General features: G+C 36.6%; 1 protein-coding gene across 14 annotated transcripts in view; it reads left to right on the top strand.

Moving 5' to 3' along the window:
• AKAP13 (A-kinase anchoring protein 13) overlaps positions 1–27,239 on the top strand; it is a 388,825-nt gene that overhangs the window by 315,441 nt on the left and 46,145 nt on the right. For 9 of the 14 annotated variants that reach the window (XR_002320358.2, XM_020964547.2, XM_020964586.2 and 6 more), the window contains 5 exons: positions 1,293–1,401; positions 8,143–8,271; positions 11,456–11,498; positions 13,321–13,453; positions 19,620–19,794. Coding sequence is in view for 13 of the 14 variants with exons in the window: in XM_020964547.2 (XP_020820206.1) it covers positions 1,293–1,401; positions 8,143–8,271; positions 11,456–11,498; positions 13,321–13,453; positions 19,620–19,794 (589 nt within the window). In the remaining variant the exon portion in view is untranslated. The remainder of the gene's footprint in view (positions 1–1,292; positions 1,402–8,142; positions 8,272–11,455; positions 11,499–13,320; positions 13,454–19,619; positions 19,795–27,239) is intronic. The other 5 variants (XM_020964592.2, XM_020964598.2, XM_020964576.2 and 2 more) reach the window with 1 other exon arrangement.

Genomic DNA, 27,239 nt, shown 5'->3' with positions numbered 1-27,239 from the left:
AATTAAAGGAATGGATTTCTTCTATTTCTGTCATGCAGAGTAGATTGCTAATGGGAGGAAGTTGCAAGGAGACAGATTTTGGCCCAGTATGACTAAGAACTTTACCTTAATTTAGAAACATCCAACAATAGAATGGACTATCTTAAAAAGCAGTGCATTCTGCATTACTGGAATATAAGCAGGGGCTGAATGACTGTTTGTCAGTGGTGTCATACTACAGAATCTTACATTATGTGTGAAGATTTGGACTAGGCAACTTCAGAGGTACTTTCCAATACTAACGTTCATTGATTCTGCCAAAGAGTTAGAGACTCATCAAAGTCAGTTAGCTTTATTTCGTGATAGGACAGACTAATTTTCAGATAGAATTAAGAGGTTCAGATTTTATTTCCCAATTCAGCTTACTTTATGATAATAGCTAGGCCATTCTAAACTTCCATGTGCCTCACTTTTAATTTCTATGAAATGAAGATGTTCTTTGCTTTTAACCTATTCCAAATAAATGATATTTTAAGAACATGGGACTATAAGGTTTTTCTAAGTCTCAGATAAAATCCTACTTTATACAAGAAGCCTTTCCTCCTTAATTTTAATACCTTCCCTCTGAGATTATCTCCAATTTGTCTGTTATATATCTTATTTGTACATAGGTGTCTATTTGTTATCTCCCCACCACCACCACCTCTACCACCCATCCCATTTGATTTATTAGTTCCTTGAGGTCAGGGACTGTTTTTTGCCCCTTTTTTTGTGCCCCCAGCACTTAGCATCATCTCCGAGATATACTACGTGCTTAAAAATGCTTGTTATTTTTATTTTTTAGCTTATCAAAGCATATAAATAAATATATTTTAATATGTCATATTATTACTTCTGAGTGTTTTCCTTGGTCATTCATTATTCATTGACTCCTACTGTACGGTTTACTGCTTCAAGACACTGTGTTAGGCATTGGAAAAGAAGAGAATAAAGGAGAAATAAGATTTTTCCTAAGGGAACCTCTCTCTAAGAAATGAGAAATAACTCCATATGCAATTTATAGGCTAGTAGAAGGTAAAGCAAATAAAGGAGAGAGAAAAGAAAGTGGACATTTCTAAACATGCCATTTTTATTTTTCCTTTTGCATAAATAGAAATTTATTTTTAAGAATTATTTCCTTCCAGATATTTTCCTTTTCCATTTGTAGTATATTCTGACTATGTTAATTTTGAGTAGCCCTGTTTGAACCATAAATTGTCATGGGAAGTAACAGCATTGGTACTCAGAACATACTGTTGTGCTCTGCTTCACAGCCACACCAGAGATCCAAGCAACAAGGGTTTAATTATTGTACATCAGCCATTTCTTCTCCATTGACAAAATCCATCTCCTTAATGACAATTAGCCATCCTGGACTGGACAGTAAGTATACAGTTTTTCAACCACTTTTTTTTTTCTTTAAAAGTCTAACGGCATCACCTTCTGAAACCTTGTAGTTTTTCTCTTTTTCTCTGCCTGATATTCCATCTTTAAACAGCTGACCTTTGTAAGTGTCACTGCTGTATAGATAAATGCCTACGTAGTTCCTACCCAGACCTGAGAATTTCCCTTGCCTGTAGTTCTAATGTAGCCAGTGCTGGTGATAAAACTTAAGATAGTTTTTTCTCAGTTAAGGTATCTCCATACTGCTGCATTTGAAGGTGGTTATTATAAAAATAATTCCATGTATAGATCTATATAGTTTCAGGATTTAAGTAGCAATGCAATTCGTTTAAGATCATCTACAAGACAACCTGAGCTTTGAGGAGCTCCTCTGAGTTTTTATCCCACTTTCTTGAAGAGAGGAAGAATGGAATAGCAGATTGAGAACTGTCAAGCTCCACCTATGACAAATACTGGTTCTATGACTTGAGGCAACTTCTTGGTGCTCCCAAATTTTAAGTTGCAGAAAAGCTCTGGCCTGCATTCGTAGCAGGTACTTGTTCATCCAAAAGTTCTTCATACCAGTGAAATTAAAGCTCCAGTCCCTATCCCCTATCCCATTTCAAGGCCATTTACAATGAAAAATCTTTTTTGTGCATATATAATACTTAGAGTAAAACTAGTATACTCCAGCATTCCTTCAGTGACAGCAAAACAGTCATGGCCCCTACCTTTTAGTAATTAACAGATAGAGAATCCAAAGGGGGAATTTTTAAAATCTAGAATGCAAAATGATGTCCACTTATTTCATGGAAGGTAGAGAGAGTGCCAGGTAAATGAAATTTCAGGTTTCTGAGGGGATTCATCAAGTTGAGCCAAAGAAGTAGTACCAAGTAGTAGTTAAATAGTACCAAGACTGGTGAGGGATTAAAAGGTCTTCACTTTTCTGTGACAGAATTAGTCTCTTTATGTTAGCTGAGCTGCTTTGTAGTTATTTCTGTTCTTGTCTTACTCCCTTAGTAGATGGCAGATTCTTTGAGAGCAAGACCTATGTCATATCTGCCCCCTGAAACATTTTTAGCACAGTGCCTTTCCTGTAACAGGCACTCAATAAATACCTGAAAATTAATTTGAGAAAGAATGAGTCAGTTGGAGAGCTATTCCCTCTTTCCACAGTACATTTCATAGTGAGCTTGCATTTTGTTCATTTTCAGATAGATAACTCAGACATTAGTCTTGCCCTTTTGATATACTGTTTCTGTTGGCAAATCCAAGAAATCAAAAAAATGTCCACTCAAAAATATAGACATAATGGCACAACTTATATTAGAAGGGCCATTTCTTGGGGGGGGGGTCTTTATTTTGGCATTTACCCTAACGTTATAAATGAGTAATTTTACAGCAGCTTTGGTGGATTTGAATAGTTAGAGCTTAACAAGGAGAGAGAACCTTGTTGTCAGAACTCTATAAGTCAGATTTTTTAGCGCTTTGCTGTCACTATGACTAACAAGCATATGGTCTTAATGGATAGGGCCTCTTAGCAACAGAAACAACACTGGGACACATCCAGTAAGGAGAATATCTTTTATCCTATATTATGTGACACTCTCTTCCCTTCATAGCTGAAACACTTCATTATTTTTCTTCCAAAAAAGCAAAACAATTTTTTGGCCAGGTCTTCAGTTTCTAACCAAACACTATAAATAACACAGTTAACTCCCAGAAAATGAACTCAAGTCAGTGCCACAGTTCCTGGCAACATATATCTTTTCTTCCTGTTGCTGGGAAATTTTCTGCTTAGGCTCACCGGGGGAATTGAAAGAGTAGCAGACTGCCATCAATAGCTGAGTTTCGAGTAAGATTTTAATTGTTTTATCAAAAGTTGTTTCCCACCATGTGGCCCACACTACTCACTTTTACCCAGGCTTGAATGATTAGTTCATAAATGTCTTGACTAGCCTTTTTCTTTTTTTATCATGATTCCTTTACTGGCTACTATAATTAAACAATAGGTCACCCCTTCGTGTATCCTTCCTCTATCTCTCAACTCCTAACCTCTCCAGCTCCCTCTCATCCCCTCCCCACCACCATCTCTTTCACCTTTAGCACACATACATATACACATTTAGTTACTTGTTAGCTTGTTTTCCTGACTGATCACAATGTTGTGTGCTTTGATCTGAAAAAATAAGCCCTTGTGGAGATAGTTAGAATTCTGACTTTAAGTAGAACAACAAAACTCAAATTAAAGGGTAATATGCCTTAGGCATCAGAATAGAAGACCAAACAGTTTTTTGTTTGTTTTTTAATTTGCCACTGGCACACGAAGCTCACATTTCCAAAACACTTAAACACTCTGTACCTCCATGTCTAGGCATATGATAATATTTTAGGTGGGTGTTTGTGACATAATTTTGTTGTTCAGTTGTATCCGACTCTTAGTGACTCCATTTGGAGGTTTTATTGGCAAAGATGCTGGAGTTGTTTGCTTTTTCCTTCTCCAGCTCATTTTACAGATGAGGAAATTGAGACAAATGGGTAAGTAACTTGCCTAGGGTCACACAAAGCTGGTAAGTGTCTGAGGCTGGATTTCAACTTTGGTCTTCCTGATTCCAGGCCTGGCACTCTATTCACTGTGCCACCTAACTGCTTGTGACACAATTAAAATATGTAAATTGCCTTTAAAGCCTAAGGGCAGATTGGGTTCTTGAGAAGACTAAGTATTAATGATACTTCAGATGTTATGATGGATAGGTTATTGCAAGTAAATTCAATATGAAGGATTTGGTCTTGTGATTCCCAGTGAAAAATAATTTTCTTAATTGCTGCAGTGCCTATATGATTCATTTTTCTCTGACCACATGTTAAACAATTATAAAGAAATGAAGAATGTTGGCCAGAGGCTTTTTCCCAATGACTGTGTCTCATTATGAGCACTATTGTTTAGGAACAGAATTCTTTCTAAAATTACCCTTGTAACGGTGACTTCTGATTTGTTGTCCTAACCATGTCTGCTTCCTTCTGAAGAAAATGGCTGACACACACCCTGCTCTTTGAGAACTGTTAACACTTGAGCCCTTCTGAAAATTAGTGTGTCTCAGCTGAGCTATTGTCTGGAACGTCTAGTTAGGGAGTCAGCCAAATTGGAAAGCACAGACTTGTAGCATTATTTCAAGCCCAGGATCTCTTTCAAAAAGCTCTTGATGTAGAGGAAAATACTGTGCAAATGGGGTGACTAAAATATTTCTATACAATTTGCCATGAAAAAAACCACACTGATCACTGAGGAACCATAAAGGGCAGGGAAAGAGTGATGGTCCATAATCAGATCTTTAATCGACTGTTCTGTGGAGAGCAGGATGATTACATTTTGTTTATCCAAAGACAAATTTCCTAGGAAATCATACTAGAAAGGAAGCTGCCTAAATTGTGTGGGATAATGTCCTGGAGAACTTCCACCTAGAAACTGCTTCAGGAAATGTGTTCAGCATTTCTTTTTCTTTCAACAGAGAGTGCTTTTGTCTCTCAGCGTTCAAAGAAATTCCTGAATAGGCAGATGCCAAATGAGATAGTATATGTAAAATGCTTTGCAAACCTTAAAGCACTATATAAATGTTAGTTATTATTATTATAATTGTTATTATTATTTTGTTTCACTTTGGGCATATGAAGGGTAATAAAATAACAGCTGACACCCAGGTAGGTGGTAAGTATTGCAAGTACTATTATCCCCATTTTTCAGATAAGGCAACTGAGACTGAGAAGTTAGTCAACAAGGATTTATTAAGCACCTACGATGTGCCAGACATTATACCAAGCCCTGGGAATGCAAATACAAACAACTTGGAACTTCCAAATGGGAGGTGGTGATGGAGGAAAGGGTAGATGTAAGAAGAAAGCTGGAAGGCTGGCAGGGGTGGAGGGGACAGGGAATACTGGGGCATGGGGTCTTCCAGCATGTTTCTAGAGCGTGATATAGGAATCCATAGTGAGGGTAGCCGGGTGAGAAACAGCGAGATGAGTGTCCTGGGCACCGTCTTTATTTTGGATTTCCAAGGGAACCATTCAGTCAGAGGGAGGGGCCACAGACATCTGAGTTCTAGGGCTGAAGTGATCTACGATGAAGAGGTTTCCGGGGCACTATGGAGATATCCTTAGTGAGTGCAGCTTAGTGAAAAATGAAGTTCAATGACTTGGTTGACCAAGCTAGCAGAACTCATAGCTGTCAGAGTTAAGAATTTAATTGTGGTCTCTTCTGACTCAAAGTCTAGCAGTCCTGTTTATCACTGCCCCACGCCCTCCATCTGGGTTTTTTCAGGTGATGCCGTTGACAGACAGTAAAACTCCCCGTTATTTGTCCTTGAGCACAGCTATGCCTTCTTAAACAATAGATATGCTGCTAATTTTTTGTATGACCCTGGCAGTGTTGTGAGCCCTTGCTTCAAGTCAAATCAACCGGGTTTAAATCCTGCTTCTGATGCTTATAGCCTGTGTGACCTTGGGAAAGTTATGTAAGCTCCCTGGGCCTCAGTTTCCTCATCTGTAAAAGGGTGAATTCTGAATTCTCTTCCAGCTCGTGATCTATGATCTTATACAGACTCATGATTAGCATTAAAAAGAAAACATTGTCGACCATAGGGACAGCAAAATAAATTTTAAAAATTTGAGATAAAATAAAATAATTTTTTTTTAATTTTTAAAAATTAAAAAACAAGAAGAAGAGGCAGCAAAGCAGTGGATTAAGGGCTGACCTCAGGTTCAAATCTTGCCTCAGACTACCCTGGACCAGTTACTTCACCTCTTACCCTCTGTTTCTTCATCCATCAAATGGAGAAAAATAACAGCAGCTATCTCATAGGGTTGTTGTGAGGATCTAATGAGAGAACAAAGAACTTGTCAAACCTTAAAGCATCCCACAGGTTGTCCTAAAAGTCTCAAGAATTTGGGTACACCTGTGTGAAGGTCAGCTATCATTATAAGCATCATCAAGTGAGATAATATGTAAGGCATGTTAGAGGTCTCTGTAAGTGCTAGTGATTACTACTACTACTACTACTACTGCTGCTACTACTACTACTACAACAATACTAATACTACTACTAATACTACTGTTACTGCATATCTTTACAGTTTGTTTCCTAACCAGATTTATTCTCTCCCTCATAATTTTCCTTTTCTGATAATCTTTGGTTTATCCTTGTATGAGGCACAGTTTTCAAACAGGGCTCGTGTTGAGAGGTTGTTTACATATAGTTGGTGGTAGGTGGGAGCTTGTAAAGTTCCTCATGTGTGTTTTGATGGATGGGTACATTAGTTGGTAACTGTAATGTGTACCACAGTTATCAAGCTGTGAAAACTAGCTGATTCAGTTAAATCTGTCTCAAAAATGGAACCATCTTATTTACATAGAATATATGCCAGCCACTCATATACACAAACACAATAAAAATAACAGCCTTTAGGTCAAGAAATCGGAGCGAGCCCTTTTAAAAAGATACCAAACCTTATGAGAATTTTAATGTCAGTCTTTTTCTGTTTTTACATCAATAAATGCAATGTATTCAATGATCAGATTATTTCATTTTAGCCTAGTTACATGAAGAATTGGAAGATGTAGGCATTGATAACTGTGTAGAAGCAATGAAAAACAAGTGTTCGCCCTTGAAAACTCTTTAAGGCGAGATTTTATATATCTGTTTATGTATATGTGTAGGTATGTATACATGCATATGTAAACATACCTGCGCATAGACAATAATACATGTTTTTGTGTGTGCGTGCATGTGTTTATATATACACATGTGTATATGTATGCATATGTAAATTATATATTTATGTATAGCTACATACATTTGTGTTATACATTTGGAATGGAGTGGAAAACATGTAAAATGCATATAGACTATAAACAGTTTCCAAAGGAAAGAGGTAAGTCCAATTTAGAGAGTGCCATGTAGCAAACCGTTCTCAAATTAACACTATTTAAAATACTTTTTAACTTCTCCATGTGCCTACAAATGATCACACTAGTCTTAACTGCTTAGTGTTCCATGAAATGAGATTTTCCTTTTTAATTCTAATATAACCTATGTGTGATTTGCATTTTCAGCTACATTTTCTAACTTTGCTTGGCCCCAAAGAACCTTAGTCTTTCTGCCTTGAGACTTTATTTCTTCCTCACTCTCTTGCAAATGCTTAGTAGATAACAGAGCACCCTGCTGAGCAGAATTTTAAGTAAAAGAATGGAGAAATGTCCCCGTAATGAAACCTGGAATTCAGAGTTTCTTAACCTTTTAGTATCATGAACTAACAATTGATTTGTTTTGACAGTCTAGTGAAACCTATAGCCTCCATCTCAGAATAATGTTTTTAACTGCATAGAAGACATAGGATTAAAAGGAAACCAATTATTTTGAAATATAACTATTAAAATATTTTTTTAAAAAAGCGTATAGACCCCTGCCCCAGGTTGTGAACCACTGTGTAACTATTTAAAAAAATTCAGGCAGTGAGAGTCCATCCCTTCATAATGTTTCCTAGGAAAAGGTTGACCTTGGATTTCAGGAAAAAAAGAACATACATACACATGCACACACACACTTTGTCCTCCACTGCCATTTTTTAAATTACCTGGACTTCAGACTTCATGCAGTTTTTTTTTTGGATGTGCTTTTTAGTTACCTCTTTTTTTTTGCATGTTTTTACGCATGCTGTAATATCTTCTGTTAACCCACTCCTCAGAGGCCCAGGAGCAGATACAGCCAGCAAGAAGGATTTCCTTCTCCGTCAGCATCTCTCCACTTCTCCTTAAGTCTAAAACTGTCTTTTCTCTTGGCTCTTCTTCCAGTGATGAAGAGGAGAAGTTGCATAGTAAGTAAGCAACTTGAATGTGCAGCAGCTCTTCTGCAGGGAGTGGCTGTCTTTGTCAGTGCTGTAGATGTTGCATTACGTAGCAAACAGTAGGAGCTCTCTTAGCCTTTACCCTGTCCTTTGCATGTGTAGTCTGGAAGTTTACCTAAGCCGCCTGTTTTCATGCTTTACTTTGTAAATTAGATGAAACAGAGTCCTGGTGTTCATCCCATCGCTCATTGATTTCATGGCATTCTGAGGTTCTGGGGAATAAGATCCTCCCTAAACCCCAGATACCGCCAAAGACATTGAGGAATAAGTAAATTTTAAATGTCCTTTGGTTTTTATTTCTAATCCTAAGTACTAATACACAGAAGTGTTCTTTTTTTATTCAACCATATAAAATAATAAAATGTTCACCTTCCCTTATAATGGTTTTTTTTCCCCATAGTGAGAATATAGGCTTTTTTCCCTTCCCATCATGAGACCATTTCAAGAAAAGTACCTTAGCTCTGGGATCAAACCACTGAATTGTTAAGTGTATATTTTTCTTTTCCTCCTGCTGCTTTTTCCCTTTTCTCTCTCAAAACTTTGGTTTTGTTTTGTTTTTCTTTTTAGTCCTGTGGGTAAGCTGTAGCTTACAGATAGGTAAATAGATACCTGATAGTACATAGTTGATAGGTTTTACAAGGCCTCAGATTGTTAGGAGACTTTGTGAATTAGGAGGAATCCACTTTACTCATATGAGTCTCATTATAGATTGTTTAAGAGAGGTGTAAATGGTTATTTCCTCTGTTGCAAAAATTCTGTTTGTAATATACTAAGATTACTTTTCTTTGAGAGAACCCATTCATAATTTAAAGTAATTTAATAAAAGACTTTCAGTTTGAGTCAAGTGATTTGTTTTGCTCTTCACCCTAAATTTCAGCATTATTTAAATATCATCCAGACTTATTCAAATTTCTCTATCGACAGAATTTTCTTGTAAGATAATTTGTTTTTCTTTCTCTGGTAATCACTGACTTAGTCTTTCTCCTAGTTAAGGACTTTAGTCATTGGGAGTTTAGAGTTTGAAAAAAGTGCTGGTGGAGGTGTATATGTGGCAGAGGCTGATAACAGTGATTATTCCATAAGTCTTCTTTACTAAAGATTGCAGTTTATTATAGTAGAAAGAACACTAAACTTTGGGCCATTAGAGACCCTATTTGGAATCCTAGCCTTCACACTTAATAATAATTGTGTAATTTTGGGCAAATCACTTACATTCCCAGTGAGTCTCAGTTTCCTAATCTGCAAAATTGTGATGAGAACATTGATAGTACTTTCCTCACAAAGTTGTTGTGAGGCTTGATGGAGAAAATATATGTAAAGCCCTTTGTAAAGCTAGAAGTGATACATACCTGCTATTACTATTTTGTTCTACCTTTCTTTAGACCCTGTTTGGAATCCTAGCTTTCACACTTAATAGTTGTACAACTTTAGGCAAATCCTCCCCCACTACCACCAAAAAAAGTTTCATGCACAGTCAGTTGTGACAATCTAGTTAACATTCATTTTCAAGATCTTTTGAAACCAAGATTTCTCCAGAGTAGTTACACTTTTATGGCACACAACCGTGTCATTATCAAAAATAGAAAAAGATCCACCAGCATATTAAATGCTACTTAATGCCTCCAAAATAAAATTATAAACCAATCCACAATGCTGCTTACTTAACTTATCTGGTGACATGATGATAGAACTGGAAAGGATCTTAGATGTAATCTAGTCGGTCGTTCTCCAACTCCCCGCTTTCATTTTATAGGTGAGAATACTGAGGCCCAGAGAGGTGACAGTGAAGCCAGGGGTGGGGCAAGGTCAGGAGTCCGGGAGTGGGATTTAGTTCTCCCTTCAACCATTGTACTTCCAGCAGTAACACATTGCTGCTCATACTATTTTGTTATCATTGAAATAGGAAAGTCCTCAATGGAGGAAGGCAGAGTGTGTGCACAAAAACCTCTTGGGTGTCTAGAAATGGTTTAAAAGTTCTTTGTACAGGGTCTTCGCATTCCCACATTTCTTTTTTTTTATATCCAGTTCCTAGAGCATGTTAGAAACTAGAATTATGACTAGCAAGATTCTAGTGGTGTTTTTCCCTAAGTAATCTTTGAAAAGCAGTTTCATTCACAGTGAGGTAAGATTCAGTTGGTAAAATGTTACTCGAAATCTAATTGAGAGGTGTATCCCGTTATTACAAGTGGGCTGAGCATGTTATCTCTACTAAAAGTGTGTTATATACCAAAAATATCGAAACAACCGAACATTAAAACACTGAAATGATACTTTGCATTGTATGATTATGTTCCTTTCTGCCACATTATCCCTGAAAATGTAATAAAGGAATAATGCTTGCATTTATTTTAATTGCTCTGATTTCAGTGTGTTCCTATTTTACTTAGTTTAGGAGGTTCCATTGCCCTGCTTTGATTTCTAGCCTGATTCATTTATGGAGAAGGGAAAAATGATTTGTTCACTCATCATAAGGTGGAAGGAATACTGTTTTAGAGATGAGAAAACTGAGGTCCAGTGGTTGTAATTTCCCCATAGTCACATGTCTTAATTGATGGCAGAGCAAGGCTAAAAACCACCAGGCCATGTGGCTTATAAATAAGTCCAATCTTTTTTCCAGTCCATATTTTCTAAAATTCTAGGTACTTGACAGGCTCGGGAAATAAATTATTTCCAACATATAAGGGCTTACCAAAGCAAAATTAACAGAGCAGAAGCAAATGGATATTACTAGAAAATGTTTCTTTAATTCCTGCTTTGATTAAGTTACAGTATTGGCAAGTGGCCCTCTAAGAAACTCAATGTCAATAAAAACAGAGAAATAAGTCCTTCCAGTTACGGAAAATAAAAGGTACAGTTTTCATGTCTTCTGAAGATATTTTAACATCTGTATTATAAAGTTATCACAACATTTCTTGATAAAGTATTTTTTTCCCCTGCCATTCATTTGTCACAGGTGACAGTACACAGTAATCGCTCTTCATCATTGCCATCAGTTTGAATTCTTTTGGTTAGTTTGGTTAATTCCTTCCCCGTGAATGTTTAGAACAGATACTGAGTCTCAATGTACTAATTCCTAGTACTGCCTTGGCTCTGTCTTTGTCGTATTAACTGTAGGAAATCTTGTATTCTAACCTCTTCCCTGTGTCTTTTTCAGATTCACGACCCTTCCACAATACCAGTGCTAATTTGACTGAAAGGTATTATATGTTTCTTTTTGTTACCCCCTTTGCTGAAATAAGTTTGCAGAAACTCTGATGTTGTTAGGTTAGTTTGGGGCACACAGTGAAGAATTGGCATCTTAAAGCAGTTGTCTGTCTAATCAAGCCACATGTATTATTAGATGATAATTCACAGTAGTAGAATTTAGTTAATTTCATCAGCATTTTCCCCTTTTCTTAACTCTTTTTAATTTAATTTTTTTTATTCTGAGGCATTTGAACCTATGAGTGTCTTCAAAATTTGATTTTTTTGTTTTTGTGAGGTTCTGTGGGAATATTCATGCAGAGAATTGTCTGACAGGTTTTTGTTCTATAATTATTATATGTAAATACATTGGTCTTACCACTTTGTAACGTTTATATTTCTCAGTTCTAACGGCTATGCTTCTATACACTGGAAAATATAACACGTCACTGCATACTATTAAGTTAAGACAGAAAATGTTCTTTCTGCTTGCTTTTTAATCCTTATTTTCAAATTACTGAGATTAACAGTTTTGAATGCAACAAAATTAAGAATATTTTCATAACTTTAGCTGTTTTACAAAAATCTCCTTTTCATAGAGGATTCCATAATGGCTCACTGCTAATACACAAAAATCGTTGTGCTCCTGTTTGATCTTCTTTGAAATCTTTTTTTTTTCTTCTGTGTCTTGGAACATCTTGGCAGTAGTCTTATACTTCTTTTTCCCATTCAAAATAGAATAGTTGCTGCTTTGGATTGTGTTTTCCATATTCTCTACTGGGGGATAACCAAGGTGAATTGCTCTGGGATGTAAAAAAGTCCATTTATTGATAGACATGGATCTGATGTGATGATATCGAAGATAAAGATTTCGGCTACATATAAAAACTGGCTTTTAATTCCTTATTTCCCTCTTCAAACCTGTACCATGATGTTGTCTCACTCTGAGGAAAAAAAAATCTTCCATGATCACATGTCATTTCAGTCAGCAGCTCCACCCATTGTAAACAAAGCAGTGATACAAATTTCAGTCCCTTCCCTCAGGAAGCTTACTATATAATCTGTCATACAATTGGTTCAGCATTTATCATCAAGGCTTAATTCATTGACTGTAGATTTTGGATTCAGTCCTGGCTGATAGTTAACTGAAATTAACTCCTTGTAGCACAGCCAGTAGAGGAAGCCAAGCTTGTCAGTATTTTATATATAACTATACTTGTGGATAAACTATAAAAATCCAACAAAAACTATCGTTTATTTAGAATTAGTACCTAATTAGTATTAGCTCAAAGAAAAATCCAGGATACTTAACATAGACTTATTATATTTTTATATAACAAATTATATATAATAGTATTTTATGTAAAGTTATATATAATATTTTATATAACAAGTTATACAAGTTATATAATAATATAATATATATATTTTACATAAGTTATAATAGACGTTTTATTTTTTTAACTCTGGACCTATGATTGCCAGATTGAAAAGAAAATAAAATCAAACCCAAAAAACCTGTACGACATAAATGCAATAGTTATTACATTGTAGTACAGTAGTACGAAAATATTAATTGCTCATAAGAGAATAGGAATTCATTTCTCAGCAGCAGAGGGCACTGTAGCCTGTTCCATCCTAATTTTTAAACATTTTATGCAAATATCCCTTACTCTTCTTTACTATCTGATTGTTTCTTTTTCTTTTTTAATATAAGATTATGAGTTATTTGACCTGTGGTTAAAATAATAAGTGACAAAATAGGATCATATGGAAAAAAAAGATGCTTAGATCACATATTATTTCCCTTTTTAAAATGGACTTTTTTTCTTTTAGTGTAACTGAACAGGCTTTTAGCTTTGTTCCACAAAGCCCCTCCAAGAAAGATTTTGAAGAGAAAAGTGGAACAAAAGTCAGTCGCACTTTCAGCTACATCAAGAATAAAATGTCCAGCAGTAAGAAGAGCAGAGTAAGTGAATATGGTACTCACTTGTCCTTGGGATGTCCTGCATAGACTTCCTTAGGCATATGACCTGGTCACTTAAATCAGACATCAGAACATTATAGTTATAATATGCAAATTAAATCAGATTACATAATATAAGGATATGGATAGGAAAAAATTCAAAGATATTATCTGAAAGTTCTTTTTCCAAAATGGATAACAGGATAGGCTTGTGTATGAGTTGAGTCAGAAGGATTGTGATGAGATCAGTGACACAGGTTTAAAATAATGCTTGATGTTTTCCTGCTGTTTGTAAGTATTGCAGTGTATTTAATGTTTCAGTTGTGCATTTACACCAATGAAATGTGATCCGTTAGGAATTCAGAAGGACTTTGAAAACGGGCTTGTTTAATGTGGTTTATTTTACTTTTACTCTTGACTCCCAAGGAAACAGTGCCAATGCCAGTAATTTGGTGTTTTGAAAATACTGAAAGCCAAAAATAAAGAGTAATTTAATTTACTTGCAATTTTCCCTGCTATTCAACAAATAAAAGCCAGTGGGGAAAGGTAGCTTAGTATTGAAATTTCTGCTTCATTTCTTTTACTTTGTTTTATTCCAAATTCTCAAAAAAATCCAGTTTGGAAATTTATTTGCAAAAGTCCTTAAATCATCTCAGTTATTGATCTGAGCTTGCCTGGGGAGAGAAGTGACCTCCAAAACAAATGGGCCTCCCTTTCACATGAAAATCTAGCCAAAAGGCAAGGACTAACTTAAGGACCCATGCATTAAGTCTCCACTGAATAGTTCATGCTCTTGAGCAGGTAGATTTGTGGGGATATAGCAACCAAATTTGCCCTATTTTTAGTATTTATTAAGTAAAGATACAATACTCCAAGAATAGCATATCTTCTGCTCATAAGCAAAAGAAAATGATTCAGATTTCATCCTCATTCCAGTTCCCTGACCACATGAGTGATAATAACAATGGTGGTGATGGTGATGATAGCTAACATTTATGTAGTGCTTACCATGTGCCAGGCACTGTGCTAAGCGCTTTATAACTTTATAATTATTATCTCAATTGATCCTCACAGATACCCTGGGAGGTACGTGCTTGTGACCCTCAATTTTTTCAGATGAGGAGACTGAGGCAAACAGGTTAAGTGACTTGCTCAGGATCATACAACTAGAAAGTGACTAAATCTTCCTGACTCCAGGCCCAGCACTTTATCCATTACACCACCTAGAAAAGCAGAAAACCAGTGAAAAGGCGGGGGGGGGGTGTGCAAAGAACCTAGATAATCAGAATTACTAGGTATTATCTACATACTTAGCTATAATTTGCAGTTAAAAAAGGTAAGGCCTAAAGAAGGGAATAGATCTTCATGGTAGTAGAGCTGAGAACAAGGCCTGTTGTTCAACCCAATAGCCAAATGACCTGAATACCTAACTGGAAAATGCCTTTCAAAGGGGTATGGATATGAAGAGAGATCGGTCACTTTCCAGTCAGTTAACGATTACCTATTGAGTGTCTTCTCATCACTGTGCCCTTCTCCTTGAAGTTGGTAAGAAAAGTCTTAAAATGTGTGGAACAGTAGCAAATAATACAGGGCAGATTCCAGAGCTAAAGAAGACTTGATAGATTCCCCCACTCTAATGACTCCCTCGTTTTATAAGTGAGCAAACAGTTCCAGAGAGCTGCAGGGACTAGCCTGGCTCTCTAAAGCTAAGTCGGTAGCGGAACTGAGGCTAGAACCCAGTTCTCTTTGTACTTTAGCCTGGTTTCCGTTTAAGATAAAATCTCATTGCTGCTAAGCATTATTTTATCTACATAAAAGCATTGTTAGTTAGGTGATTGAGAATAGGGGGTGGAGTGGTGGGGAGGATGAAGAATTACGCTAGAACAAAGTCTGTATCATCTCTGTCAGAAACCATTTGAGTAAATAAGACACTGGTTGACCTGTTGCCTTGCTGGAAGTTACAACACTATTGTGCAATTGGCTTAAGTTCCTCTTAGAGATGTGCGTGTCTTCACTGTGTGGTCATCAGAGAGGCCAGGCTGCCTCAAGCAATGGAAAGTCTTAAACACAATGTAAAGGAAATACCTAGCTCAGGGTTACCTGCCCTTTCAGAATACTATCAGGCTTCTATATAGTCCTCTGGATACCAAGTAAATTTAGAAATTTGCGAGACAGTGTTTTGTAATTACTTTTGACCAGCTCAGAGATTGCTCGAGGTATGCTGCCTGCCAAGGGAACTCACTGTTGCCTCTCTCCCCCTCCAAACAGAAGTTGATAGTGGGAAGAATGTGATGAGCAGATATAGGGCATTCTAAGTACTGTGCTTTTATAAGTGTCAGGGTGCTATGCATCTTGTTCAAAGGTCACCCATTCATTTCTCTAAATGAAAACAGGTTTGTCCGGCAGCAGTGACTTTACTTCCAGCATTATAAAAAAATCAGCATGCCTTTTTTCCAATCCAAGCAATGGAATAGAAAATCATTATCTAAATATCCCACTTCTGAGCCTGCCACTAATAATTCTGAAATGTAAGGAAGGTCACTTCATTTGAATCACTTTTTAAATGGGCTTATATAGTCTTCCTTTTCTTTAGTCTGTTTGACATTTCTTTCATCATCTGTAAAATAAGTTCAAAAAAATAACATGTATTAACAGCCTTTTGTGATAAATGATAATATTAAAAGTCATCTTAAAATGCTTTATCAACATAAAATTAAGATTGCTTTAAAAGATCTTTAGAGGTGGTTTGGGGATTTCTACTTAGAAGAGTCTTATTTGGTTTTCTTTTTTAAAAATGTTATGCCACCACTCTAATTTGATTTGCTGAATCAGTGAATCCTTAATATTATATTTCTTTGGTAATGAAAATTGACAAAAAGTCATTAGAAAAAGCATGAGATTTCAAAGAGGCAGATAGCACCCTAAACAGGAAATATAGCAGGAAGAAGACCCGATTACAACTTCTGTCTTTGGCGATCTTTGAGAAAGAATTCTACATACAATTTCCTCCAGACTACTTTTACTTGACTTAAAGTACTGAAAAGCCTATAACATTTGTTGCTGTTTTTTTTAATATCTGTAGAAATCTCAGTTTTCCTCTTCCACTAATGATAAAGAGATGAAAATTATGAAAGATATTTTTAGTTGAGCTTAAACAAGATACCTGGAGTAGAGAATTGCAATCCCAGCACTCTCACTGAAACACTTGGTAATTTTAAGGCGAGTCATTCATTTCTTCTAACACATGCTTTTCTAAAGAGGCATGAATGCAGGTAAGGCTGGTGGCTACCAGGTTGTCACTCTGATGGATGAGTATTTGAAAAATGATGAAGTAAAATCAGACTGTCAACACTAGAAACAGCCTTAGACATCATTTAGTCCAACCTCTTTATCTTACAGAGGAAGAAATTGAGTCTAAGAGATCTAAAATGACTTCATAAGATCGCCCAGTGAGTTAATGTAGGATCTAGGGCTAGAATCAGATCTGGCTGCTAGTCCAGTGCTGTGCCCACTATACACACTGCCTCTTGCTAAACTAGTGTTTAAATGTAGTAACAAATTCATGCATTCATTCTCTCATTTATAGTATTCACCGTGTGACAGAATTGCTCAACACAACCAAATGGAAGAGGTTTTAAGTTTTTCTGATTCATAATTATGATCATTTGTGTTTTTTAAAAAGAAAAAAAAATACCTTTTTCCACTGTCATCTTAGTGAGGTTTTGTTCATATATTTTCAAATACTGTTAACTGTTTCCTAGGGAAGAGATTTTTTTTTAAATTTCAAAATATACAAGTTTGGCAGATGAAAAAGTTAAGTAATCATATGAAAAGTCAGATTTAGGAAAAAAAATAGATTACTCCTTCCCCAAAGCCAGATGATTCACTAAGAGTGTTCCTAAGGGAATCACTGGTTTTATAAAATGAAGCATTTGGTTCAAAGAGATTTTTTAAAGTGATTATCAGTTGTAAAACCCAGACCCAGCTGTCTTTCCAAGCTTGAGACATGTTGGGGAGAATTAGTTTTGTTTCAGTTCCCATATCATTTTTAAAAGTTGTTACTAGCAGCATCCAAATAGTTAAGATTGTCTTCAAGGAAACAGGCTGTTATCAACCCTCCCTCTGTCTCTTTCTCAACCAGTCTCTGGCTTCCTCTTATACTTTCTCTAATGGCAGCTTGAAGCCGATCTGCTCTGTCCTGTAGGCATGAGCTCCTCCTTCTCAGGGAGCAGATTTCCTGTCCTTAGGGGAGAATTATGTCGGTAAAGTGGGGTCGGTTTCATGAAGTCCCTCTCATAACAGTGAGATTGATAGGACCAAAACATGGGGAGGTAAGAGCCTGACTTTTTGTAACACAAAAATCTAATAAGCAAGCACATAAAGGAAAGACATGGAGCTTGGGTTTTCTGATTCTTGGAAGAAAACTAACCTTTTGGGGGAGTATTGGGAAGAGTAGAGAGTGAAGAAGCTAATTTTTAAAGTTTGAACAGCACTGCAGCATTGCAAGAATGTGAACAGCTAGTTGCCATTGCAAATGTTTTGTAACTTTTAATTGTAAATATACTGTAAGCTCTTGAGAACAGAGTATGTGGGGATGCTTTTTTTTCCAACATTTGCATGTGGAGAAACACTAAAACATATAATTGTGGGAAAAGAGGAAAAATCTGTAAAGTGACATCATTTTTAAAGTTGTCAATTTTTATTACATTTATATGTATGGTAGAAATTACTTTTTTTTTTCCTCCTCAGAGCAGTTTCCTGTTTTGTAACTGAAGCAGTTTATCTTTTAATTCACATTGCATTTTTATTTGTAGTTTTGTTCCATGGTATCACTGTGCCCTCTGAATTTCAATTAAATGTACCCTAATAATCAGCAAGAAAAAAAATTTATCTAAACCATGTGTTTCACAGTCTTTCTCCAGTTTTCTAGTGTTTAAATGTTGTTTTTAACATCCACTTTTAGCAAATACCCACTGCAACACCTAGATTTATATATACACAAATCTCCATACTAAAGAAAAGCATCTTCCAACAACTCCAGTAGTTAAAAGAAACTTTGGAGTTAAAAAAAGACTATGTATGTCTTTGAAGTTCTGTTGTGGCATATGGCACCATGCAGATAATCTTTAAGTTCATATTAATTTCCATATAACTGCCAATATAGCTTATGCAAATCTCTCAAATTCATTTGTTAAATGTGATGTATTGGTAAATCATTGGTTCATCTAGGTGAGTGTTCTGTCTCTGACAATAACATCAAGGAGAATTTAGTCTCAAGAGTACCGATGACGTTTGTGGTGTCAACCTCAAAAGGTTATGGTTCTATGCCATTGTTCTATAATAATCTGTTAAAAGTTTATCTTCTATTAATTTCTCTCTTCTGATACCCAACAGATATTTCCTCCTAATTTTGGTGGTGTGTATTATCATGAAAACTTTTTTAGTCATGTTGTGCCCCAGTATTTAGAGGTACCATTCTCTCTTATGAATCATTTAATTGCCTTTCTCCTGACCTTTCACAGGAAAATTCTTAAGTTGGAAAGAACAGAACACCATTCAGAATACTCCAGGTGTAGATTTGCTTTGTGGTTTTTTTGTTTGGTTGGTTTTTTGCTAGGCAGTGGAGTTAAATGACTTCCCCAGGGTCACACAGCTAGTAAGTATTAAGTGTCTGAGGTCACATTTAAATTCAGGTCCTCCTGACTCCAGGGCCAGTGCTCTATCCACTGCGCCATCTAGCTGCCCTATTTTGTGTTTTAAGCAAAGGGAGAAAATATTGTTGTGTTATTAATAATTTTCTTGATGATATCTGGCATTTTGTTCTACCTGTATCAGTAAGGTGAGATCTGAGGGGAAAAAAAGGAGGAGGGAAGGACTTAGGGGATTCCAAGTGAAAATTTTTTAAAGGGCAGTCACATGGCACAATTAAATCTAAATGGCAGCAACATAGACCTTAGTAATATTCACAAAACCATAGTGATAGTTTTTCTTACAATGAAAATGTCCTTACTAATATAACTTTAATAAAAGCCATTTCTCAATGAGAATTTGGGCCTAGCATCTATCTACCCTTTACCTCTCCACAAAACACCTTAAGGCATGTTATCCCAAGGCATAAGTTAATGAGAATGCCACCTAGTGTACAACTAATGTCTCTTTCCTTTGGCAGGAGAAGGAGAAGGACAAAGACAAGATTAAGGAGAAAGATAAAGATTCCAAAGAGAAAGAGAAGGACAAGAAGACGTTGAACGGACATACATTTGCTTCCATCCCTGTTGTGGGGCCAATCAGTTGCAGCCAGTGTATGAAAGCTTTCACCAACAAAGATGCTTATACATGTGCAAGTAAGCAGTTTTCTTCTCATTCTGAAATGACCTTGCATGAGGGAGATCCCCTGGGGAGGAAGGCTTCTTGGAGGTGTCCTGTTTTGGTTTCTTATCTATTCAAAAATTATGTAAGTAAAGATTTAGCCCTTTATACTTTATTTTCTTAGATGCAGCTATGTATTCTAATTGTTTCTTTATTAACTTTAAAAGAAAGACTATGCATTTGTACTAATTTATCATCAGTAAATGGTAACAGCCAGTCTACTCTAGTTTGTTAATTCTAATAATACCTTCCCTAGCATGTGTGTACCACATTTGCTTCCTGTTGTGTATTAAAACTTGCCTTTAAGCTGAGATTGACTACTGAGTGATTCCAGATGTTTAGATGATACACTAAGATATTAAGTCTTCCTTACTTCCCCTGAAAAAAAATTTTTTTATCAGAGGAAAGAAGAGACTTTGTTGGCTAACTGGGGCAAAGACAGCATAGATTTTATTTTAGGGATCAGATTCCAGTAGAACTTACAACTGAAAAATGTCTGTTATTTACTTTTTGCTGTCTCTTGATATGGTCACCAGCTAATACTAGACTTGAAAACCAAGCTGGTTGTCTGAGGTTAGCAATGGAGGGAGATATTCATTCTTCAGTAAAGAGATGCTACAGTATGAGGTTGATAATATAACTACAGCATCTATGCAGAGCTGAAGGTTTCCAGAACATCTGATCTTTAGAAACTTATGTTTAGTCATTTCTCTTTATGTGCCTTTTTTTGGCCTTATAGGAAGACAGATAAGTTGGTCTCAAATTTTGTTATTTTTACTAAGGACTAAAATTGTAACTGTCTATGATAGTGGGATTTGGGTGGCTGCAAACCTTTAAATCTAGGCACAATGAAGGCTCAAGCAATTGAAGTGAGAATCCATTAAAAGATGCATATTGAGGTGCCATGTACTGGTGCTGGGAACTATAAGAGATACAAAGAAGCATTATCCAAGCACAGTTGGTCCCTGTAGACCTTACCCAGCGGCCTGAAACTGGTTTTTAGTGTGTGGCCCATTGGTGATTTTGGTGGAATGGGATCTTAATTCATTGGCACAAGCATAAGATACCCTGATAGCTAAATTAAAAGTTCCAGTTCAGATTGGAATAAATAGAAAACAAGAGGTCATTTTTTTCTAAATGATGTTAGCACTAGAAGCTCAACAGTCAACTTGAAAGTAGCATTGAGAAGAGTTAATATGCTGATGCTGCTCTTGATGTGACTACTATTAGCATATTTAGAAAAAGGAATAGGGGTGGATCCTACCAAGTTTCATTTTTACATTATTATGTGAGCTCTCTATAGATGCAGGGAGGGAGGTTGTGGCAAACCTCTTTCAAGATACATTAGCCTTGATTTCTCCTTATCTCCCTCCTCTTTGCACTTATTCTTCTCAGCTCCCTTTATGCTATAACACATAGTTTAAGAGACAGTTAAATGCTATAACAAATTAGGACCATGGAAGGAGGCCATCTTTGACTTGGAAAAAAAGCAGTCCACGTTCAGAAGAACCATTTTATTTATCAATACAGGTAACTGATTTGCTTTATCAAGATTTCAAAGTTCTTGGTTCAGAGCTCTTAAAAAGTTGATATGGTATCCTGGAAAGAAGTTTACATTTGAAATGAGAATACCTTAGTGAAAGTTCTAATCTGAGCACTTACTCAGACTTGTAGATGGTTATAGCTGAAAGAGACCTTGAGGATCATCTCGTGACCTTGGGGAAGTCACTTCTTTTGTCTTATTTTATTGGATAATAATACTTGTAATACCTACCTCACTGGATTGCTGTTGTCATCAAATGAGGTCATGTAGGTAAAGCTCTTGTTCTTCTCTTGTCTTATTTTATTGGATAATAATACTTGTAATACCTACCTCACTGGATTGCTGTTGTCATCAAATGAGGTCATGTAGGTAAAGCTCTTGTTATCGGCAGAATTCCTAGTTATTTAATTTAAAGATGACGGATAGGCATTACTTTGGATGTATGTCATTTCTTAGTAAAACGTGTGGATTCTGCTTTACCCCCTAAATACCAGACATTGGTCTAGATTAGGTTACCTCAAAATATTTATATGGTACCACAGTACGACATACTAAATAAATTTCTGCTAAATGATCAATCAGATATGATAAGTAGCAAACTCCTTGGATAGCCATTATTTAGCCCTTTAGTTTTTCCACCCTCTTTCCCAGGCTTCAGGATATTTCACTGTTTCTAAAAAAAGTTAGACTTCTGTGGGGCTTTTCCAGCCCATCTTCTGAATAAATACAGTTTAACTAAATAGTAACAATAAATGGTCAGTGCCTAGGGGATGTACTGTAATGTCTTTCTCTGGTTTCCAAATCTTTTTGAATGTAGGCACCCTAAATCCATGTTTGTTTTTCATTGGCATATTGTCTTGTTTAAAAATATATATATATGAATAGAAAGTCCAAGCTGTTCAGTCCCAAAAGGGAGTACGACTTGAGCTCCATGCCCAAAGAGGCTTCAATTTTCTCATCTGCAAAATGAGTAGATTAGACTAAATGACTGTTGAGGTCCATTCCAGCTCTTAGAACTATGCTCTTTTTGCTGGGTTGATCATTTGCTCTTTATAGCAAGGACTAGCAGAGTTCCCAGAAGAGAATCCATAGTAACCCATGCAGATTTTCATGGTGCCCAAGGATGCCAGAGCACCCTCTTGGGAACCAGTGGTGCAGATTGTATAATGCTTATCATAATAGGAATTAATAGTATACATTTATATAATACTTACTAGTTTTCAGTTTATTTTATTTATGGCAGCCTATCAGGTAGTATCATGATTATAATGTCTTGAGTTCATGCCATATAAAGATTATTTAAGGAACTGGGGATATTTATCCTGTAGAAGACCAGACCTTGGAGGGACATGATAACCTTCTTCAAATATATGGAAAGCTGTCACCTGGAAGTCGTGTTAGATTTCTTCTAGTTAATACCAAAGGACAGACTTTAGAGCTGGATAAAAGTCATAAAGAGACAAATTTAGGTCTTAACATGAGTTAAAACTTCCTCCTGACCACATGAGCTGTCCCAGAGTATCTGCCTCAGGCACTACTTACTCCCCTGTCTTTGGAGGTATTCAGGCAAAAGTGGATGAGTACTGGTTGGGCATGTAGTAGAAGAAATTCTTTTTCAGGAATAAGATTATATGGTTCTTGAGGGCCTTCCAACTCTGAAATTCTGTCATCCTCATTTTATAGACTCGGGCTTAGAGGTTTATTGACAAAGCAAGGATAAATGGCTAGTAAGTAGTAGAACCAGAACTTAAAACAAGGTCTTCTGACACCAAGCTCATACTCTTTCCTCTATGTTTGACCTCCTCTCCTTGGTTTCTTAAGGATTACTTCTAGCTTTGAATCTTACAATCCTGTGGTAGGGAAAAACTAGGCTAATTGTGTTTTAAGGTGTTAGGGGGGTTTTTTGGTTTGTTTTGAGGAGAGATTTTGGAGGCAGTCAGAGTTAAGTGACTTGCACAGGATCACACAGCTAGTCTATGGCTGGATTTGAACTCTGTTCCTCCTGACTCTAGGACCAGTGCTCCATCTGCTGCACCTCCTAACTGCCCCTAAGGCTTTAGTCTTTTTTTTTAAGGCTTTAGTCTTAAGAAGATGATTTTCCAATGCCCTATTTCTTTTGTGACAACTTTAATGACATAAGGCTATTGATTAGCTGTGGTTATGAAGCTTTCATAGTAAGTGATCTAAGTACCAGCCCTGAAGTCTGGAGGACCAGAGTTCAAATCCAACCATAGACAAGCTGTGTGATCCTGGGCAAGTCACTTAACCCCGATTGCCTCAAAAAAAAAAAAAAGAAAGAAAGAAAGTGACCTAAGAGAATTCTAAGATTAAATAATTCCTCTGGAAACAGACACTTTCATGAATTAAAAATAATGCTTTATTGCCAGCCTTATCTGTTTATTTTAGGTTGGCATATCCATCTTCTCCCAATTGTTCTCTGGCTTATAGTAAACAGTTTAATAGAGATTTTAAACATAGTTCATCTCATTTACCCTGGTTAACCAGAGAAAGGAAATGGGAATGCAGGATGTTGAAATTGAAACTAAAAGGCATCAGACAAGTTAAAAAGTGGCAATTTAATAGGCCCTGTGAATCTCTGTGTTAATTTACCTGTAGTTCAGAAAATAAAACTTAGTTATCCATTGGGGTGCAATCCTTCCCAGATCACTGAAAGTCACAAAACTCCCTAGAGACGGTGGTGAGAGTAGCTGCAGGGTCATTGAATGACAATGTGTAATGTGCTTCTTGTAAAAATGAAAGGAGAAAAAAAGGGGGTAGGGGATCAGAACATGAGAAGAAAGGAAGAATAAACAGTAATCGTCCCAAAGGGACAGAAGTAATTGGCCTGATTCTCCTAGCTTTCTGAAGAACTGAGCCAGTAGTAAGTTTGTTTGTATGCAGTACTGTCTGTGTTATCCTGGCAGAAAGTGGAAAATGTGAGTAATTATGGATCACTATCTATCTTACCTCCCCTCATTCCCTTCACTGTACTCAAAATCTTCCTGAGATTCTCAAGAAACTGACTCTTCCTTCAATTGCCCATTTACCTCCTGGGGAAATGATTTGTTGTGGGTTTAAAAAAAAAATTAGTTTCCCTTTTGAGACTAGGCCCCATTTTGTGAATTTCTAGGGCCTAATGCTAAATTCATGCGTTCAACTCATTTGCCTAATCCTGATGACAGTATTATAATGCTGCATATAGCATCTCTTTTCCCAAAGATTTCGGCTACTTTGAGTATAAGTTCTTAGAAGAGTAATAGATGTTTGGGGTTTTTTTTAATGAAAAATAATTATCCCTTTTGATCTTTATAGGGCCAAAGTGAAACGACAATCTTAACTTGTGTGCGAATGGTTGTAATCACAGAAACTAGAAATAAGTAGGAACCAAGTACAACCAGAATGCATTATCAAAAGGATGGCTAATGAATATCTTTAAAGAAAGCGTTTATCAAAGAAAGTAGGCATGGCTTTTCAAGAACAGCTTTAAAAAGACTTTATTTTGTGGATGGGGTTGCTTTACCAGTACATCAAGTACTGCTGTAAGTATAGTTTACCTAAATTTTAGCTACACATTAAATAAAGTCTTTAATGCTCTTGTGTGACACAGTGGAAAGAATCCAGGGCTTAGGATCAACTAACCTGGCTTTGAATCCCAGGTCTGCCACTGTGTAACCTTGGGCAAGTCACTTAACCTCTTAGCCTCGGTTTATTCATCTGTAAAATGAAGGTGTTGGAATAGGCACCGTTCAGTGTCAGCTTGAAAGGAAGTTGGAATGCCCCAGGCATCTGTGCTTAGCTCTGTGCTGTGTCACATTTTATCAGTGACTTGGAAGGAGGCAAAGAGGGTATACTTATCAGTTTCATGGCTAACACTGGATGACAGAATCAGAATCATGCCAACAGAATGGCAAATTAACTCAGAAAAGAAAATGTATAAATATCAATATGGTGTTATACATAAGTCTAAGAAAACAGCCTCATAAGTAAAAGATGAGAAAAACATAGTTAAAAAAAAGCAACAGTTTATCTGAAAAAGATTTTGGAGTTTTTGTTTACTGCAAGTCAGTATGATCAATAGTATAACAAATGGCAGCCAGGAAAACTAATGTTTCCATTGATTGCAGTGGGTGACTCATATCTTATAGGAAGAAAAAGGTGAAAGTTTTACTGTGCTGTTCCCTGGTTAAGCCACATTTGGGGTATTGTATTCTAGTATGTGCATCATATTTTAGAAATGGCATTAATAAGCTGAGATTTCCAGAGGAAGACAACTAGAATGGTAAAGGGTCTTGAGGCCATGTCATATGAGCATTAGTTGAAGGGACTAGGGGTATTAAGCCCAAAGAAGAGAAGATTTAGGAAGAGCACATGATAGCCATTGTCAGCTATTTCAAGAACTATGGAGAGTATGAAGAGAAATTAGACTTTGTTTGGTCTCAGGGCAAAGAATTAAACTTGATGCAAGAGGAAACTTCCTAACACTTAGTACTATCCAGACATGGAATGGGCAGCTTTGGAAGAGGCTCAATCTTCCCCCTCTCTTTGGAGTTATTAAATAAAGTCTAAAGAATCACCTTCCAGGTATATCACTAAGGAGAGTCTTGTTTGGGTGTGGATTGGATTAAGTGGTCAACAAAGGCCTTCTACCACTGAAACTGTGATTCTGTGAATCAGCAGGAGAGACTGATGTTATTTTAGGCATCATTAAGAGAAGGAACATCGTCCAGGACTTGGGGCTTTCTGTTATCTTATCTAATCAGGTCACACATGGAATATCATGTTCAGTTTTGGGTACCACATTTTAAGAAAAATGTTGATGAACTGGAGAGTATCCAGAGGAGGACAACCAGAAGAGTAAAAGACCTCAAGTCATTACCAGGGAAGAGCTGGTTGAAGGAAATAAGGATGTTGATCTGGAAAAGAGGAAAGGCATGAAGTGTCAGGATAACTGTACTCAAGTGTCTGAAGGGCAGTCATGTTTTTAAAAGCCTAAGGTTAGGCCTAGAAACAGTGGAACAAAATTGCAAAGAGGTAAATTTTGGCTTGTCTTAAGGAAATCAGGACCATCCTAAAGTAGAATGGGTTGCCTTAAGAGGTAGCAGAATCCCCCCTTGCTGAAAGTCTCCAAGTAAATTCCAGATGACCAAATGTTACATATATTATATAGTATTCTTGTTAAGCTGTGAGTTAATGTAGATGGTCTCCAACTTTGATACTCTAAATCAGTAAGTATTTATTAATACCTGCTATTTGCACCATGCGATGTACTAAGGACAGACACAAATGAAACAGTCCCAACACATAAGGAGCATGTGTGTGTGTACATATGCATGCATAAATTTACGCCCATACGTGCATATATACGTGTATGTGTGTGTGTGTGTGTGTGTGTGTCTGTCTGTCTGTCTTCTCCATACACATATATACATATACATGTGTATGTGGGGGGAATAGAAAGAGAGATGGAAAGAAGGAGGAAGAAGAAAGTACAAAATATATGTGAAGTAAATAAAAAGCAGTTTGGTCAGGGAAAGAGAAAGCACTCACAACTAGGGACATCAACATAGAATTCATGTGAAAAGTGGCAATTAAGCTGTGTCTTGAAGGAAAGTCATGATTCTTAAATGTGAGAAAGAGTGTTCATGTTGGAGGAGGAGAGGTTGTGGGAAAGAAAGAAGGATAGCTTATATAAAAGCTTAGAGAAGAGAGATAGAATATTTTTTTCCCAGGGAACATCATATAAATTGGTTGACTTGAATATAAAATGTATGGGGGGAGGGTCATCTTGTGAAATCAGTCTAGAAAGACAGAAAGCCAGATTATGAAGACCTTTAAATGCCAAACCAAAGAGTTTGTTTCTTATCCTAGTGGCCACAC

The sequence above is a fragment of the Phascolarctos cinereus genome, unplaced genomic scaffold (assembly GCF_003287225.1).
Source record: "Phascolarctos cinereus isolate Bilbo 61053 unplaced genomic scaffold, phaCin_HiC Scaffold_3;HRSCAF=262, whole genome shotgun sequence".
Lineage (NCBI taxonomy): Eukaryota > Metazoa > Chordata > Mammalia > Diprotodontia > Phascolarctidae > Phascolarctos > Phascolarctos cinereus.
The sequence above is the reverse complement of the archived record's forward strand: the minus strand, read 5'-3'. Positions and strand labels throughout refer to the sequence as shown.